The sequence below is a fragment of the Haliotis rufescens genome, unplaced genomic scaffold (genome assembly GCF_023055435.1).
Source record: "Haliotis rufescens isolate VD_foot unplaced genomic scaffold, xgHalRufe1.0.p SCAF_4, whole genome shotgun sequence".
Classification (NCBI taxonomy): Eukaryota; Metazoa; Mollusca; class Gastropoda; order Lepetellida; family Haliotidae; genus Haliotis; species Haliotis rufescens.
The window spans coordinates 3,799,953-3,820,824 of record NW_025964112.1 but is presented as its reverse complement, the minus strand read 5'-3'; the positions used below and the strand labels follow the sequence as shown (position 1 = coordinate 3,820,824).

General features: G+C 38.9%; 1 protein-coding gene across 1 annotated transcript in view; it reads right to left on the bottom strand.

Moving 5' to 3' along the window:
* The window catches only part of LOC124149923 (acetylcholine receptor subunit beta-like), a 70,764-nt gene that overhangs the window by 8,633 nt on the left and 41,259 nt on the right, over positions 1–20,872 (bottom strand). The window contains exons 2-3 of the mRNA XM_046521770.2: positions 6,099–6,238; positions 143–187 (exon numbers count right to left, since the gene is read on the bottom strand). Coding sequence (XP_046377726.2) covers positions 143–187; positions 6,099–6,238 — 185 coding nt within the window. The remainder of the gene's footprint in view (positions 1–142; positions 188–6,098; positions 6,239–20,872) is intronic.

The following is a 20,872-nucleotide window of genomic DNA, read 5'->3' as shown; positions in this document are numbered from 1 at the left end:
CTTACCACTGTAAAGTACCCCGATATTTAAAGACACTTACCATTGTAAAGTACCCCGATATTAAAGACACTTACCACTGTAAAGTAATCCGATATTAAAGACACTTACCACTGTAAAGTACTCCGATATTAAAGACACTTACCACTGTAAAGTACCCCGATACTGAAAACTTCTGTGTGCGCGTCACCTGAAATAACAAGGAATCATCTGTTGCACATGTGTAGCGTCAATATGATAAGTATTAATTGCATGAAGAGATGGAAGAACATTTGACAATAAACAATGTTCTGAGCCCAACTACGAACAACTGACAGTGCACCCTTAACAGTTACAGTGTATTAAGTACACTGCTCTCCGTGCTTTCATCCCAATACAGAATCAGGCAACACATTTCTGCAGGCATGAAAGTGACCAGGTATTTTATGTTGATAAAATTGGCTCCCAACTCCAACCATCAACAAGCGGACATGTTGACAACATCAGGTGGTGATGCTCCTTCCTTTGCCAGTGTTAGGAGGTGGGCAGTGGAGAAGACGATCCAAAGTCGGGACGATCGTCAGCTGCCACCAGTAAGGAAAATGTTGATAACATTCATATAATTACGGATGATCGACGCCTCATGTCACACGTCACGCAGCCAATGCAGTGGGCATCTGTTGTGAGTGTTGAGAACTTTCTGAGTAATGAACTGGGCAGGCCAGGTTCATCATCTCTTGTGAGAATCTACGCCGTTCTCAAGTGGCCACAGTTGATTTTGTTTTGCCATTTGTAACCAAGAATCAGTCTTGGCTTCACCTCTCTCAGACAGACATTAACTACAGCCCAAGCAGTGGAGGCCTCTAACGTCTCCTCCTCCGTCTGCTCAATCAGGGATGAAAAGGAACCCTGCTGGTTACTACTCCCGTTCCCACCAAAAATATTAATGCCAAATATTATTACAGCACCGTCGGCAGAATTGTGCGGACCTTGTTTGCGATTATATTAAAAAATATTTAGAAACCAACTCCAACAACGCAGTCCTTCACAGAGCTTTTCAGCCACTCTCGCATGTACGTGATCACCATCTGATTATTGAAACCTTTCAATCCTTGTTCACATTTTGCAGAATGCACTTTAGTATTAAAGTATTAGGTGGAGTTTATACTCCCCCAGATAAGCCGGAAATATACGAAATAGGATGGATGGTATAGAGTGTAAATGTGCAACAATATAGACGGAAAATAAAGGCGATATAGATATAATATGGTTGGTGCTTTGAATGCGAGAGCAGCGCTGTTAGCTGATTATATTAGTGAAGAAGATATTGACATTTTAAACGAAGGAGAATTATGTTATGTTGTAATATCATTACAAGATAAATTTGATTTAACATTCTTAAAAGTCTGCCAACGATAGAATTAAGACATAGTAAATGAGAGATAACTGGGGACAAAGCAGGCGCGTTTACATATACTGGTTCAAATTGAAGGAATTAGATTATTTTATTGCCTCAACAAATATGTCCGCATCAATAATTCACATAATTGTGCGTATCAGAACAGAGAGTGACAATTTTCCAATCTCCTGCTACTGACGTAATATCAGCTTAGGGATAGAGTTACATCGGATGTTTCAAAGACAGCACATGGACGTAGTATGACGCGATACAGAGGGAATGACGCAGGCAAACGAACCTTCACTGGCGATTCTAACTCTGATCATGCTCAAGCAATTAATCAGCAATTTCTTGGACTGGTTCACAGAAATGTAAGTGCTGCTGCTGAGAAATTGAGTCGTTCCATTTTGCTGTATCGCATTTTGAAAGACGGATAAAAACAGAAGATAATAATGCATGTCTAAGGAAACAGCCTGTATGGGTTAACAACGAATGCAGAGAATTAGAAGGTACGAAATACAAATTCTCACATATCCGTATATGAAGGAATGCCCTAAATCCTATTCTTTACTTTGAAGCTAAAAGACATTTTATGAAGAAATTTAGGGAAAAGAAATAGTAATTGAACAAGGATGATATTGAGAACATCAGCTTGGCTATTACCACGAGAGATTGTAAGACATTTTGGAAAAGCATTTCACCTGAAACATGGGCAACATGGCTTCAGGACTGAAACTGGACAAAGTAATGAATTTGCTAATTATGTATATATCTTTCTCTGTAATCATGATTGTATGATCAATGTAAATTTATAGTACCGATATGCTACCAGTAGAGATTACAGACGATGAAATTTGAAAAAAAAACTTTCATAAATCTTAAATCTGCCAATTCATCCGAGATAGATGGCGAACCTCAGTTCCTTCAGCATCCAATAGACTTTATTCCATATCCAAACATACTACATAATACAATCTTGAAAACTGACATTTTTGCAGATGCGTGGAATATTGGTTTTATTATACACATATACAAGTCTGGCTAACCCACACTTCAGTATTATTATAGGGGTATATCTCTTGTAATCGTTATGGTGAAAATGTTCACATCCATTTTTGAAGAACGATATATTTGGACTGAATTTAACGGGGCAGAGATTTCTTATGAATATGGAAAGGGCTTTATCGCTTTTATTTGCCTATGTTAGGATTGCCCAAGATTGTGCATATATGAAACAGTTTGTATGTTTAAACAACGATTTATGAAATTACAAATGTAAAACTGGTATCAGAAAATTGGTTATAATTTGGTTATAATTCCTATAAGAACATACTTTGTTCCAGAATCGTATCTTACATCACATTTGATGGGAAAAGACTTGGCCCATATTCCGACAAAATTTCCTTTTCTTGTCCATAATCTAAAAGTACAAAAAATGCGTTATACCAAACTATATTAATTATGTTAAAACTGTGATTATATGGTTACAGCAGATGAGTACCATTTTTCTTCTGGTTTGCATGAAAAAATGTACATTGAAAGGTATTTCCTAGTACTTGAAAAGAATCTGTTATGAATAAATTTTTGTACTTTATGATAATTGTTGTTAAAATGTTATCCACAGTCTGTACAAATTCTTTATATAAATTGTAATCTTGGCCATGTGGCCTCCAATTCTGAAATATAAAAGAGAAAGAGAGAGAATACACTTTTCTTAACGTTATTATTGAATTGATACATTTTTGTATTACGATGTCTCGAAATAACCTAAGTACTCAGGATTTGAGGTAATATGTTCTGTTTGTACTCAGTATTCCCCTTCATACATATGCATGTCAGTGCACAGCGCAAAGTCGATTTGTATACACGTAATTAAAAATGTAAGGTAAGGAGAAATTCTACTCACTGTTGCATTAATGTACAAATCGTGTTAAAATAAGAGAAACATGTTCGAACCGTTTCCGGGGATTTACATATATGTAGATTAATGTCAAAGCAAGTTAACTGTGCTTTGTATCAACGGTAGTTGAGTGAAACCCAAATGTCTCGAACACCTCTAAAAACTGCTCCAGTACGTGGCATATTGATCATGTAATATTTCAGTTATGTAACGGCGGCCTGTAACTCATCAAGTCTGAAAAAAGGTTGATGTAAGAACTGCCCGTTAGGTTGTTAATAACATCGCCCTGACTTCTGCAAACGATACTGCCTTGAAACATTGCGTTACCCTTATATTATCATAAGTTAATACAATCAATGTTACAAAAAATAGTGCAGTTGATTCCCCCTCCAAAGGGAACCAGTACCTGTTGAACATGAACACCCGGCGAGTATGTAACAAATAGTACAGCACAGTGAATGGGGAGCTCTATGTTAGGTGAAATTTGAATTGTTAATAAAACATCCTAAATTCATTTTGCATTGCTGTAAAGTGTCATTGCCATTAATAAACACATCAACTGCCAACGTCAGTTTCTAACATTTTATATTACGTAACATGCTCGCAAGACGTTTTTATTAGCTGACGTTGCGAACACACTTACATTCATTATTTTTTTACCATATTGTCAAACACTCCACATTAAGTATTTTTTAAAACAACAAACCCTTAGAACCTGACGTCATACGACTGTAGACAACATAGTTTTAATATATATTTCCACATCGTAAGTAATCAGATCAGCTATCTAGTTTCATACACATATTGAGCAATCAGTTTGAATATCTAGTTTCATATACATATTGACCAATCAATTTGAATATCTAGTTTCATATACATATTGAGCAATCAGTTTGGATATCTAGTTTCATATACATATTGAACAATCAGTTTGGATATCTAGTTTCATACATATATTGAGCAATCATTTTGGATATCTAGTTTCATACACATATTGAGCAATCATTTTGGATATCTAGTTTCATATACATATTGAGCAATCAGTTTAGATATCTAGTTTCATACACAGATAGAGCAATCAGTTTGAATATCTAGTTTCATACACAGATTGAGCAATCAGTTTAAATATCAAGTTTCATACACATATTGAGCAATCAGTTTGGATATCTAGTTTCATACACATATTGAGCAATCAGTTTGGATATCTAGTTCCATACACATATTGAGCAATCAGTTTGGATATCTAGTTTCATGTACATATTGAGCAATCAGTTTAAATATCAAGTTTCATACACATATTGAGCAATCAGTTTGGATATCTAGTTTCATACACATATTGAGCAATCAGTTTGGATATCTTGTTTCATACACATATTGAGCAATCAGTTTGAAAGTATAGTTTCATCCACATAATGACCAATCAGTTAAACATCAAGTTTCATACAGATATTGACCAATCAGTTTAAATATCAAGTTTCATACAGATATTGAGCAATCAGTTTAAATATCAATATTCATACATATATTGAGCAATCAGTTTGGATATCTAGTTTCATACACATATTGACCAATCAGTTTGAATATCAAGTTTCATACACATATTGAGCAATCAGTTTGGATATCTAGTTTCGTACACAAATTGAGCAATCAGTTTGGATATCTAGTTTCATATACATATTGACCAATCAGTTTGAATACCAAGTTTCATACACATACAGTATTGAGCAATCAGTTTGGATATCTAGTTTCGTACACAAATTGAGCAATCAGTTTGGATATCTAGTTTCATACACATATTGACCAATCAGTTTGGATATCAAGTTTCATACACATATTGAGCAATCAGTTTAAATATCAAGTTTCGTACACAAATTGAGCAATCAGTTTTAAAGTATAGTTTCATACACATAATGACCAATCAGTTTAAACATCAAGTTTCATACAGATATTGACCAATCAGTTTAAACATCAAGTTTCATACAGATATTGACCAATCAGTTTAAATATCTAGTTTCATGTACATATTGAGCAATCAGTTTAAATATCAAGTTTCATACACATATTGAGCAATCAGTTTGGATATCTAGTTTCATATACATATTGAGCAATCAGTTTGGATATCTGGTTTCATACACATGTTGAGCAATCAGTTTGGATATCTAGTTTCATACACATATTGAGCAATCAGTTTGAATATCTAGTTTCATACACATATTGACCAATCAGTATGGATATCTAGTGTCATACACATATTGAGCAATCAGTTTGAAAGTATAGTTTCATACACATAATGACCAATCAGTTTAAATATCAAGTTTCATACACATATTGAGCAATCAGTTTGGATATCTAGTTTTAAAAACATATTGAGCAATCAGTTTGGATATCTAGTTTCATACACATATTGAGCAATCAGTTTGAAAGTATAGTTTCATACACATAATGACCAATCAGTTTTAATATCTAGTTTCATATACATATTGAGCAATGACTTTGGAGATATTTATATCACGTTGTGTAGAAATTGTAATTTGCAATCACTTACTACACTTTTGTTACCGTTTTGGGTCATATTCAATGAAGCCACATGTAAGGATTTCGGGGTAGAGTAATATGTCCCCAGTATCCCATGGTTGTCACAGCAACAGATTGAGTGGACTACGGCGTAACACAGCATTTTTGGGACAGAGTTGTGAGTACGGACCCTCGAGATGAAAACCCAGTTTCCGTTCCCTATACATTAGCCAAATCTTTGTGAAATCGATAAACACACAGTACATCGCCCCAAGTTATCCGGTCAGGGGTATCATCCTGTTATCTCACCAGTTCGTTTATGGTGATGACGTTGAAGACGAGCTCGACAGTGGTGACGGCACTGGGGCGACTCTTGAGGGAGTAGTTGGTGAGGAGATCCGACCGCAGCAGAGTTTCGTTGGCAACATCGAACGCCAGAGTCACGTGACCTGAAATGAAAGAAATGGATAGGAAATGGGTAGACATATGCATGTATAACAATTATAGCAATGGATAGCAATTATAGATATACCGATGGCATGTATTGAAACGTGAGTAATGATTAAGATTCAGCAAGAATATCAAATACTCAAGCTGTGTCAACATGTTTTCAACAAATTGACAAATCAAGGTTCTAATTAAATATAGTTGACAACTGAGGTCAATGTCTCAGTATAATATAACGCATTATGTTTGCATTCAGCAATATTTCAGCAATGCCGCAGCGGCCTTGAAACATTGAGATTCCCTATATATGAGCAACCCCTTCACGTCGGCAAACATGACAATAATCAACCAAGAAAACAACGCCAAGCACAGGTTATTGGGGGCAGTACGACCCCCGAGGTCCCTGGGTATGCTTGTTCGATTCTGAGTTCGTTTCAACAGATGTAAGTGGTATTTGTTCTCGTTCTGAAAATGTGACTGAAGCGACCTTCCACTACGGTCAGAAAGGCAAGCCCGTATGGAAGGACATCACAGTCACATATTTCGGTACAGCAGGTTTCAAAACGATGGACGTTCGGAAACATGACGAAAGTCATTTCTTGAATGTTTATGAAGGATTATGATAATTTTTTAGGCCGGGATTTGTGGTACATGTGCTTTGCAATTTAGTACAAAAGGGTAATGAACATGTCGTGTTTTAGAGTCAAACTTGAAGTTGATAGTACTGATGAAAGGTTTGGGCAGATTTCTACGTCAGTTAACATCCTAACCTCATATGTGTCATTATTTGATGTGTCTCTAATACCAAATTGTTTTATCAAGAGTCCGTGTTGTGATATTTATTGGTGATAAATGTAGTGTAGTGATAGCTATGTACTCGGTGAAAATAAATCCCAGACTGCAAACAAGATTTATGTTTGACGTGCGAAGATATCGAGAACATGACAAGTGAAGCTGATACTCTTGACGATATAAATCTGATCACTCTGTAACTTAACGTTGTCACAATTTCTCCCATTAAAATGATTAGAAACTCAAAGCAAAGACCTTTCAGAATGAGAATGAAACTAAATTAGCTGAATCATCTCGATATAAAGTGTAAATGGAACAGATCTGGGAAGCAGGAATATAAGGGACACACATATGAAATGGAAATAAACATCTAATTATTTTTGTCATTTAAAAAATAGGTATTACGCCATAACGTACACTAATAAATAGTGTATTCTCAGACGAGGGTACAGAAATGCCATGAGAAAAAAAAGATATTTAATGACCCTAGATCGTTTTATAAGAAATCGTATACAGCAAAATGAGATTTTTACAACAGTACAAAGATACAATAACACAATAATCAAAAAGTGACTTCAAGAAAGCAAATTGAGCTTGAAGAAATTGCAAATTCAGTAAATTACATGAAAGACCATTATGTATAAAATCCCAAGGTAATCATTGTAGGAAAAGTGCTATTGGTGCACACCACACTGGTGGAATATTATGCGAAACATTAAAAAAAATATGATACATATTTTGAGAAATGTTATCAATAAGGGCACTCATTTAGTGAAAGGTATATGTAATAACGCAGATATCATTCCAATTGATGACTTCAAAAGATCATTTACATTATAGGTACAATATAAGATAATAGACGTACACTTTATAATAGAACCAAACTATGGAAAGCAATATGAGCCACTCGTGAACATATCTCCTCTTCCACGTCACATCAATGTTCACTAGACACATGAAATATCCTAGTTATAACATCCTTCCTTTGTTGCTGAAATTTAAACGCAAAATCTAAATAGTCCCTACTGTACACAATGACCTTTTAATGCATAGCTCCCTGCACGAAAACAAGATATATTGCCAATTTAAACAAATAATGAAAAGAAATAATAAACTCCATGAAATACTCGATTATTATTTTTGATTTACGAACCGATGAAAATATATTTTACACCTTCTGAATTAATGAATTCTCATTTTCTGTTTGAGGTATTTAATCTATTTACACGCGCATTAAAATATCGAAAATTAAACACTAAACATGGCGCCAAACGAAACAGGGAGGAGCGATCTCTTTGCCTAGCATAGGTGTTAGCCCGTGAAGATCCGGTGTAGAATAGGTCTTCAGCAACCCATGCTTGCCGTAAGGGGTGACTATGCTTGTCGTAAGAGGCGACTTACGGGATCGGGTGGTCAGGCTCGCTGACTTGGTTGATACATGTCATCGATCTCAATTGCGTGGATCGATGCTCTAGATGTCAATCGCTGGATTGTCTGATCCACACTCAATTATTTTGTATATTTTCATACAGCGGGAATATTGCTGAGTGCGGCGTTAAATAACAAACAAACAAACAAACAAAGCATGCTGTAAAAATAGGAAGAATTTCAAACAAATAACGCATCAACAGAACTGTCATCCAGTAAATGTTTCACTGGATGTAAACTATTTTCAGTAAACACAGTAATGTTCCGAAACCCGGCTCCACCCGCATGAGACAGGCGCACGGGCGGGTAACTTCGTTACGGTTGTTCCGGCAAAGAGTTTCTGCATCGCATTGAAAATGTCACTTTTCTGTCACTGCTGTGAACATGTCACTTTTCTGTCACTGCTGTGAACATGTCACTTTTCTGTCACTGCTGGGAACATGTCACTTTTCTGTCACTGCTGTGAACATGTCACTTTTCTGTCACTGCTGTGAACATCTCACTTTTCTATCACTGCTGTGAGCATGTCACTTTTCTGTCACTGCTGTGAACATGTCACTTTTCTGTCACTGCTGTGAACATGTCACTTTTCTGTCACTGCTGTGAACATGTCACTTTTCTGTCACTGCTGTGAACATGTCACTTTCTATCACTCCTGTGAACATGTCACTTTCTATCACTCCTGTGAACATGTCACTTTTTCTGTCACTGCTGTGAACATGTCACTTTTCTGTCACTGCTGTGAGCATGTCACTTTTCTGTCACTGCTGTGATTATTTGTCACTTTTCTGTCACTGCTGTGAACATGTCACTTTTCTGTCACTGCTGTGAACATGTCACTTTTCTGTTTCTGCTGTGAACATGTCACTTTTCTGTTTCTGCTGTGAACATGTCACTTTTCTGTCACTGCTGTGAGCATGTCACTTTTCTGTCACTGCTGTGATTATTTGTCACTTTTCTGTCACTGCTGTGAACATGTCACTTTTCTGTCACTGCTGTGAACATGTCACTTTTCTGTCACTGCTGTGAACTTGTCACTTTTCTATCACTGCTGTGAGCATGTCACTTTTCTATCAGTGCTGTGAACATGTCACTTTTCTGTCACTGCTGTGAACGTGTCACTTTTCTGTCACTGCTGTAAGCATGTCACTTTTCTGTCACTGCTGTGAACGTGTCACTTTTCTGTCACTGCTGTGAACATGTCACTTTTCTGTCACTGCTGTGAACATGTCACTTTTCTGTTTCTGCTGCGAACATGTCACTTTTCTGTTTCTGCTGTGAACATGTCACTTTTCTATCACTGCTGTGAGCATGTCACTTTTCTATCAGTGCTGTGAACATGTCACTTTTCTGTCACTGCTGTGAACATGTCACTTTTCTGTCACTGCTGTAAGCATGTCACTTTTCTGTCACTGCTGTGAACGTGTCACTTTTCTGTCACTGCTGTGAACATGTCACTTTTCTGTCACTGCTGTGAACATGTCACTTTTCTGTTTCTGCTGTGAACATGTCAGTTTTCTATCACTGCTGTGAGCATGTCACTTTTCTATCACTGCTGTGAGCATGTCACTTTTCTGTCACTGCTGTGAACATGTCACTTTCTGTCACTGCTGTGAACATGTCACTTTTCTGTCACTGTTGTGAACATGTCACTTTTCTGTCACTGCTGTGAGCATGTCACGTTTCTGTCACTGCTGTGACATATCACTTCTCTATCACTGCCCTGAGCATGTCACTTTTCTGTCACTGCTGTGAGCATGTCACTTTTCTGTCACTGCTGTGAGCATGTCACTTTTCTGTCACTGCCCTGAGCATGTCGCTTTTCTATCACTGCTGTGAACATGTCACTTTTCTGTCACTGCTGTGAACATGTCACTTTTCTGACACTGCTGTGAACATGTCACTTTCCTGTCACTGCTGTGAACATGTCAATTTTCTGACACTGCTGTGAACATGTCACTTTTCTGTCACTGCTGTGAACATGTCACTTTTCTGTCTCTGCTGTGAACATGTCACTTTTCTGTCACTGCTGTGAACATGTCACTTTTCTGTCACTGCTGTGAACATGTCACTTTTCTGTCACTGCTGTGAACATGTCACTTTTCTGACTCTGCTCTGAACATGTCACTTTTCTGTCACTGCTGTGAACATGTCACTTTTCTGTTTCTGCTGTGAACATGTCACTTTTCTATCAGTGCTGTGAACATGTCACTTTTCTGTCACTGCTGTGAACATGTCACTTTTCTGTCACTGCTGTAAGCTTGTCACTTTTCTGTCACTGCTGTGAACGTGTCACTTTTCTGTCACTGCTGTGAACATGTCACTTTTCTGTCACTGCTGTGAACATGTCACTTTTCTGTTTCTGCTGTGAACATGTCACTTTTCTATCACTGCTGTGAGCATGTCACTTTTCTGTCACTGCTGTGAGCATGTCACTTTTCTGTCACTGCTGTGAACATGTCACTTTTCTGTCACTGCTGTGAGCATGTCACTTTTCTGTCACTGCTGTGAACATGTCACTTTTCTGTCACTGCTGTGAACATGTCACTTTCTGTCACTGCTGGGAACATGTCACTTTTCTGTCACTGCTGTGAACATGTCACTTTTCTGTCACTGCTGTGAGCATGTCACTTTTCTGTCACTGCTGTGACATATCACTTCTCTATCACTGCCCTGAGCATGTCACTTTTCTGTCACTGCTGTGAGCATGTCACTTTTCTGTCACTGCTGTGAGCATGTCACTTTTCTGTCACTGCCCTGGGCATGTCGCTTTTCTATCACTGCTGTGAACATGTCACTTTTCTGTCACTGCTGTGAACATGTCACTTTTCTGACACTGCTGTGAACATGTCACTTTCCTGTCACTGCTGTGAACATGTCACTTTTCGGTCACTGCTGTGAACATGTCACTTTTCTGTCACTGCTGTGAACATGTCACTTTTCTGTCTCTGCTGTGAACATGTCACTTTTCTGTCACTGCTGTGAACATGTCACTTTTCTGTCACTGCTGTGAACATGTCACTTTTCTGTCACTGCTGTGAGCATGTCGCTTTTCTATCACTGCTGTGAACATGTCACTTTTCTGACACTGCTGTGAACGTGTCACTTTTCTGTCACTGCTGTGAACATGTCACTTTTCTGTCACTGCTGTGAACATGTCACTTTTCTGTTTCTGCTGTGAACATGTCACTTTTCTATCACTGCTGTGAGCATGTCACTTTTCTGTCACTGCTGTGAGCATGTCACTTTTCTGTCACTGCTGTGAACATGTCACTTTTCTGTCACTGCTGTGAGCATGTCACTTTTCTGTCACTGCTGTGAACATGTCACTTTTCTGTCACTGTTGTGAACATGTCACTTTCTGTCACTGCTGGGAACATGTCACTTTTCTGTCACTGCTGTGAACATGTCACTTTTCTGTCACTGCTGTGAGCATGTCACTTTTCTGTCACTGCTGTGACATATCACTTCTCTATCACTGCCCTGAGCATGTCACTTTTCTGTCACTGCTGTGAGCATGTCACTTTTCTGTCACTGCTGTGAGCATGTCACTTTTCTGTCACTGCCCTGAGCATGTCGTTTTTCTATCACTGCTGTGAACATGTCACTTTTCTGTCACTGCTGTGAACATGTCACTTTCCTGTCACTGCTGTGAACATGTCACTTTTCGGTCACTGCTGTGAACATGTCACTTTTCTGTCACTGCTGTGAACATGTCACTTTTCTGTCTCTGCTGTGAACATGTCACTTTTCTGTCACTGCTGTGAACATGTCACTTTTCTGTCACTGCTGTGAACATGTCACTTTTCTGTCACTGCTGTGAACATCTCACTTTTCTGACTCTGCTCTGAACATGTCACTTTTCTGTCACTGCTCTGAACATGTCATTTTTCTGTTTCTGCTGGGAACATGTCACTTTTCTATCACTGCTCTGAACATGTCACTTTTCTGACACTGCTGTGAACATGTCACTTTTCTGTCACTGCTGTGAACATGTCACTTTTCTGTCACTGCTGTGAGCATGTCGCTTTTCTATCACTGCTGTGAACATGTCACTTTTCTGACACTGCTGTGAACATGTCACTTTTCTGTCACTGCTGTGAACATGTCACTTTCTGTCACTGCTGTGAACATGTCACTTTTCTGTTTCTGCTGTGAGCATATCACTTTTTTGACTCTGCTCTGAACATGTCACTTTTCTGTCACTGCTGTGAACATGTCACTTTTCTGTCACTGCTGTGAACATGTCACTTTTCTGTCACTGCTGTGAACATGTCACTTTTCTGTCACTGCTCTGAACATGTCACTTTTCTGTTTCTGCTGTGAGCATGTCACTTTTCTGACTCTGCTCTGAACATGTCACTTTTCTGTCACTGCTGTGAACATGTCACTTTTCTTTTTCTGCTGTGAGCTTGTCGCTTTTCTATCACTGCTCTGAACATGTCACTTTTCTGATACTGCTGTGAACATGTCACTTTTCTGTCACTGCTGTGAACATGTCACTTTTCTTTTTCTGCTGTGAGCATGTCGCTTTTCTATCACTGCTCTGAACATGTCACTTTTCTGACACTGCTCTGAATATGTCACTTTTCTGTCACTGCTGTGAACATGTCACTTTCTGTCACTGCTGTGAACATGTCACTTTTCTGTTTCTGCTGTGAGCATATCACTTTTCTGACTCTGCTCTGAACATGTCACTTTTCTGTCACTGCTGTGAACATGTCACTTTTCTGTCACTGCTGTGAACATGTCACTTTTCTGTCACTTTTGTGAACATGTCACTTTTCTATCACTGCTGTGAACATGTCACTTTTCTGTCACTGCTGTGAACATGTCACTTTTCTGTCACTGCTGTGAACATGTCACTTTTCTATCACTGCTGTGAGCATGTCACTTTTCTGTCACTGCTGTGAACATGTCACTTTTCTGTCACTGCTGTGAGCATGTCACTTTTCTGTCACTGCTGTGAACATGTCACTTTTCTGTTTCTGCTGTGAACGTGTCACTTTTCTGTCACTGCTGTGAACATGTCACTCCTTGGAATCTCAGTCTAGTCAGTAATAGGAATCTCAGTCTTTCACACTGATATAATGATCGTATAAACAATTGAATTAAATATTAAGCATATAAAAGACATGATTTCTACATTGCGATCCGCTGAAAGGGTCTAGACTTATTGACCCGTGAAGACCCGGTGTAGAATAGGTCTTCAGCAACCCATACTTGCCGTAAAAGGTGACTATGCTTGTCGAAGGTGCGACTAACGGGATTGGGTGGTCAGGCTCGCTGATGTGGTTGATGCATGTCATCGATCTCAATTACGTGGATCGTAACATACTTCAGGCTTAATATTATCAATATTGTATAAAATGATCATGATCGATCCACGTAATTGGGATCGATCATCATCATCTTATACAATATTGATAATATTAAGCCTGAAGTATGTTACTGGTATCAATTAAGCATTGAATGTGATATCCCATGGTATGAAACCCGTACGGGATATTGTAGTAAAGGAATTAAAGATGTTAAGATTGTAGATTTCTAATAGAAATAACTAAATAGACATGTTTGAAATAAACTGAAAAGAGTTGCTAGAGATGAAATTAGTTGATAACAGTGGTTTGTTCACATATATTTCATATATCTTAAAAAATACACGACTCATGAGAAGCCCGTCATCGATTATTCTCCCTCCATTATCTGAAATATCAACATTATGTAATGCCTATTTAAAGATATTGATAAAATGTACAAACTTTAAACATAAACTGACGTCCAAAAACAACAAAACATACATGTATGAAGTAAAGTGTATTGAGAAGATCAATATTTCAACATAATCAACACTGAAAATGACAATCATACCGCGACCGAGAATGACGTGAGAGCTTTCAGAATCATGGACAATAGGCAGAGTACATAAACAATCGCTCACGTTCAATAACAAGTCATTAGTAGCGTGTGTGACCACCAAATGCCTCAATACACGCAAAAACTCTTCGACGCACAGAAATAGTCAGTCGTCTGATGAGGTCACGTGGGATTTGACGCCATTCTTCTTGGAGGGCCAAGATCAGTTCTTGCCGGTTGGCTGGAGAGTGTGGTCGTTGTCGAACACGACGATCCATCAAGTCCCAGAGGTGTACTATGGGGGACAAGTCGGGTGAGCGTGCAGGCCACGGCAGGACGTTGACGTTGTTGGCTGCGAGGAAGTTAGTGACAATTCTGGCTGTACGGGCTCTAGCGTTGTCATGCTGATAAATAACACCACGTGGCTGCTGTTGGAGAAATGGTAGGACAACTGGACGAAGAATGTTATCCATGTAACGCTGAGCTGTTACGTTTCCGTCAACGATGACCAGCGGTGTCCTTTCCTGCCCACAGATCCCTCCCCACACCATGACACTCCCTCCACCATATGGTACGACCTCCTGCACGCAACACGCCGCCGTTCGTTCACACCTTCGGCGGTAAACACGTTGTCTTTCATCAGCCCTAAACATACAGAATCGACTTTCGTCAGTGAAGACAACCCTCTGCCAGTCACGTCGTTGCCAACGTCGTACAGTTCGGGCCAATCTCAATAGCAGACGACGATGTTGCGCTGTCAATAGCTGTCCCCTGTATGGTCTAAAAGCCCTGATTCCATGAGCCCTGAGTCTCCTGGCCAATGTCTGTCGACTAACCCTGTGACCTAAGGCATTTGTCGCCGATGACGTCACTGTCAGGAAGCGATTTCGGAGGTGCAAGGTACGCAAGTACCGGTCATCATGGGGCGTAGTCACCCTGGGTCTGCCTGTTCTTGGCCTGTCAGCGGTCCGCCCTGTCTGTCTGTAACGTTGCATCAAGTTGGTAACGGCAACACGGGACCAACCGAAGGTTCGTGCAATATGGGCGTGGGTGGCTCCCATCTGTACCATACCCAAGGCTCGTTCACGTTGTTCGATTGTGAGTCGTGGCATTTCTTTTGTGTCTTTTTATCACTGTGGATGTCTGACTTGCCGTTGCAATCGTTTTATACCCTTACCCGCACGTGCATTTGCAGTTGTCCGTGGTGCACGTGTTTTTCACTTTTTCGCGTGTTATCTCGCAAACATGTAACAGACGATTAACATTTTCTGCATACACTATTGTTGTATTTAGGTTATGTGTTTTAGATAGACTTCATCGAAAAACAATTTATACTTCGTCTGAAATTTATTTTTTCAGTTGGTAAAGTTTCTTTTGGACGTCAGTTTATTTACCCAAATTTTAATAATGATGACTCCCTGAATAGAATCCGACTCGGAAATGTCGGACAAATCCCTTTTACGAACACGCTGGTCAAATTTGGTATTTCCCGCATATTCTCACAATCCATACGTCGATTATCTGTACCTTTTTTCCGAAGACCAATTTGTCATATTGCGATATTGCGATCGTTCGGCCAATGCGTTTATATGCATAGCCCAGCTACATATGTGGGGAACAACTAATACTTTTGTCCAGGCAATCCAGGCCATTTTCCCACTCAACTTGGAACAAATTGCAACAGAATTTATTTCACTACAGTGCATTTCTACAAGGTCCCCAAAACAACCCATTAAAAGTCCCAAGCAATCCCAGTTGTGAAATATGTCTAATTTGCATAATCCAATATGACCACCAATATAAATGTATTGCGAATTAGCCATATTATGTTTCTAAAAATATATTCACAACTACAGAACGTTTTGACTATTGACAAATATGCAAAAATCAAGATGGCTCCCAATTTCAAGATGGCGAACAAGTTTCCTAAATGCGCGTTTACACTTTTGAATCTTGTAACTCTAAAACAGTGTGCTAGGACTAATTGTCGCGCTTTGAGTAATCTTCTTATTTTTACCAAAGCGCGACAATGCGACAACGCGACATTTTTCAAAGTCAAAATATGTCGCGTTGTCAAATTGTCGCTCCATCAAAAATGTGACAATGCGACAACGCGACATTTGATAATGTCACATTGTTGCGTTGTCGCCCTTTTCGATTAATGGTGCGCATGCGTAGTAAGTGAATTAATTTACGCATGCGACGAAATGGTTACACTCCTTTTCAAACTCCACTGGTCTTTTGTTAGTTCCAATGGTTCTAAAACCAAAGTAGCAAAGGCAATGTGGTTTGCTTTTCTCAAAACGAAAACATATCATTCATCGGTGCTTTAGAAATTAATTCATATATCGTTATTGTCTGTGTCGGTTTTGATAAACCAAACGGTTTTTTCCCAGCAAAAAACAAACACTTTGCATTTCTATGTAATTTAATTCCGTTTTTTTTTCAAAGGACACACGGTTGGCCCTGTCGTTTTAGACGGCGCAGTTCGCTGTGCGTCTCCTATGAACGCGTGTTCGAATCCCAGCACCCCATTAGTTAGACAGCCAGTTGTTAGACAGCCAGTTGTTAGACAGCCAGTTGTCAGACACTGAAGTAGGGGATTAATTAGGGCAGTACCCACAACAATGGTACAGTCCTACTCAGTGAACTAATTAGGCATGTCTCAAGGTTCATTGTTTGATCTTTCTCTACTTATTAATTGTTATAGTTATTTACTAGATTGCTACTTCAGGACATTTGTGGAAAATGAAGAACTTCTCAACTGGACTACTACTCAAGTTACACTTGCACTTAGCTGCTTGTTATAATAACATTTTTAATATAAAACAATTAATCTTTTACTATCAATTTGTCAGAGTCTACTCAGTTTAACCAACTGTGATATAAATATCATTACTGGCAGATCATGGTAGCATTATCAGAATGGCTGGGGTTAAGGAAAGTGGAATATATTATGTCAAAGAGGCACACCTCAGATTCTTCTGGATGGATATCTCTACAACCGAAATCGAGAAAGACAGACCAGCACCCACTGGAGGTGTGTTATCAAGACCTGCACTGGTAGATGCACAACAAGTGTCGACTTCCTCCGGAACCAGACTGAGCCCAACCATCCACCAGAACATGTCAACAAACTCAAGTTCCTCAGCACACTTCGAAAGCGCGCCCGTGAAGAAACACGAAGACTCCAGTTCAGTTTTTAGATGCTGTGGGCCACCTCCTTAAACTTGCCTAAAGACCTTAGTCTGACAACAGGATGAACCGAGTATGACGTTGTGTACATATCATGACTAAATTTAATATATGTGTATATACATCTGATGTAACAGCCAAATCTGAGATGAACGTTTATAAAATACGTACATCTGCCTTTTTTTGTTTTGTTATATCTTGATGTTTAGCTATGGGTCATTCCATTATCAATCAAGGTAACAGCATTGCACTTTGTTGTGCACGCAACCAGAAAAGTTGTTATATTAAGGTGTCTAACAACTGGCTGGCTAATGGGAGGACACCCCATACACATACATCACGTAGGGATCCACCCCACCCCCACCCCAGTTAACAATGGTTAACAATGGAACGTGATTTACAATGTTTCGCATCAGACCCCAGCTATGAATTCTTCGTTAATGGAATTTCCTCACAATGACAAACAGGGACGAATGGTTCGATGATTTGCAATTATACCGACGCTCCATAGAGACGGTGATTGCCGTCACATCAACTGTGGAGTGTGCTTTCATTTAAATCCACATTTATCAGCGTGTGACCTTTAAGTCATACACGAGGTATTATAATCAGGTAAATACCATTATATGAATTATCATACCTCCATGTCAGAATGTTGAAATCTGCTTGGTTCACGTGATCTTTAAAAAACTGCTACGTATCGGGAGGTACAACCTAGCTCACGCCCCATAAAATCACATGGCCCCCTCCCAATGGCATTTGTAGGGACAAGTTACATCACAGCGGGTCAGCATATATTCTTGTCTTCTTACCTTACACATTAATGTCGGATTCGACTTTTGGGTCACCCAAAACCCCCACAATTGGACCACTTCTCGTTGTAACAACTCTCCACACACCACTGCATATTTAAAGGGGTACCAAGCTTGGGGAAGCTGGCAGCCCCAGCGAGGTAGATTAAAACAGTTCAAACACCACTTGTTATATGTTTTGTAACGTAACAGGTACTATTTCATTCAAAAATCATTGTTTCAAAGTTTGTTTGTTTTTCTATGTATATGCTGTATTACAAACGTACAACTCTATACTAAAAGTTGGCAATAGACGATAGAGCGGAGTCCTCTATTTTCAGTTTCCTTAATAACACAGCCATGAGTTCGATGGAAGCAACAGAGTCACACATCCATCTATTGGATTATGGAGAATGGCGGGACCAGATAGATGAGAAACTTCAGTAATTATAGAAACCTTTCGCTTCTCCACGAAGCTGAGTACAACATGCATGATTTGTTTCAGATACTTGAAAGGAAGTTTCTAAAATAGTTTACCTGTAAATTATTACATGATTGGTTTCCCCTTTAATTAGGATGTTGTTAATGCTGGCATGTAATTACTTACAGTTGACTGATCAAACGGTGTGAGTTTTTATTAAACAAACCCCTCCTGCTGTATGGGTAATTATAGGTTAATATTGATAGCAATAGAAATAATTTGGAAAAAACTTTTCTTTAGAGCAGATTGTTCAAAACGTGCATTGACATTTCGGTTGGTTGTAAATCTATGATGAAACTAATCAAGCAACTTTTGTCACTCGTACATTGAATCGGAGATAATCTATAATTCTAAATACAGCATTTGTATATTGTGTAAGTGTAACGACCGTCGAGCAATGTTGTGACGGGGTGGGGAGAGACAGTCTTTCAAAGAATTAGTGATGTGATGACCACCAACCACATCACAGAAACATAAGCAGATAGGTGTCCAAGTAATATATAATAGTCTAAAAGAAATACCTACCTCTTACATATACCTGAACCTTAAACTTGCTTCCTACACTTAGAGAAAAACTCCAGTGAATTCTACTAACTTAATTTGTAACAGTGTCCAGAAGATTAGTAAACATGAAATTTACTATCCTGCCGTTTAGATTGCGAAGGGGCATCATACAGTCCCTTATCTCATGGTGGGTCACATTTGTTATTAATTGTTGTGTAATTGTATTCAGCAGTTGTCAACATGGAGCACACAACGACCAAGGGACAAGCCTATTTTAAAGTGTAAACAAGTAAACAAGCTATTGTAGTTAAATTATCAGAAGAGTATGGTTAAGGTGCAACTCGATGAAAGGACGAACATGACATCCTAAGAATTAGATTTCTCTATTGTTTTTGCCTTTGTGTGCTGAAAGTTCAGGACTGAATGAGTGACTAAAGGTTTCTAAATGGAATGCCTTTCACTGAGTTAGGGACTTGAAGATTCAACCCTGTTTGTTCAGTCCTGTTACAATGACATGATTAGGAGATAAACCGACTGTGCTTTGATTCCAAATTAAAATAAGAGGTGTCTGCTCTACAGTGGGACTACATGAAATTTCAAAACACAGTAGGTTTATCTCCATTCTTCCATGACGGCAACAACGCTTTGAAAATGGTGCTCTCTTGCAACGCGTAACAACACAGGTACACGGATCTGCAATTTTAGAACATTCCGAAAAGTGGTCACAGGTAGTTATATATGGAAATATTATTACTAAAGTTCAAGACTCAAAACACCATAGCGTTGAGAAGTTCAAAATAATGGTTCAAAACACATAGTTTTTCAAAAAGAAGATGATAAAAACACTCCAAAGTTAGTCATAAGACAGATGTTTTAATTCCTACCATCCCGTTCTGCACTGTTTGGACTGGCGATGTCATTTCGTGGAATTATACCAGAGAGGTATTTTCTTGGAAATCGAACATGCCATCAAACTTTATGAAGTAACATTCTATTATACATTTAACATTTGTAAGTGTTATTAGTTAGTTAGCAATTACCCCCAGCAAACAATGAGTCATCAAAATAAATGTCTCTTAACCCCGAACTTGGATGTGGCAGAACTTGACCTGCATCACGGTTACTCACACCTAACAGCTGTCAATGGCTGAAAATCTTGTGCTTACATTCTCCGTAACCAGTTAAGAGAAGCAAGATGACAACCCCGATCTATGATGTGGTTCAACATAAACCTGTAGATTTACTGGGAATGATCGCGCCTGCTGGTACCATATGATTACCAAGGACTGAGTATGACTGAACAGCCGCTTTTTAGCCTGCAGACGAGCCGGACATTTTGACTCGAAGTAGGGCCTATCTGCATGGTGTGACCTGTCAATTTCAAGATTTTATGGATTCGAAGCCAGAGTGTGAATGAAATGTGACATTCGTGGCTCAGAAATAGTCAGTCGTGCATGATTTTCATAATTGTGCGTGTTCGGAAATGCATTTCATCAAGTTTGACTTCAATATTGTCTGGACATTGTTTCCTTGGAGTGATGGAATTTCAAATCCTCTTCTGCCAAATCCTTACGATGTTGGTTGATAGA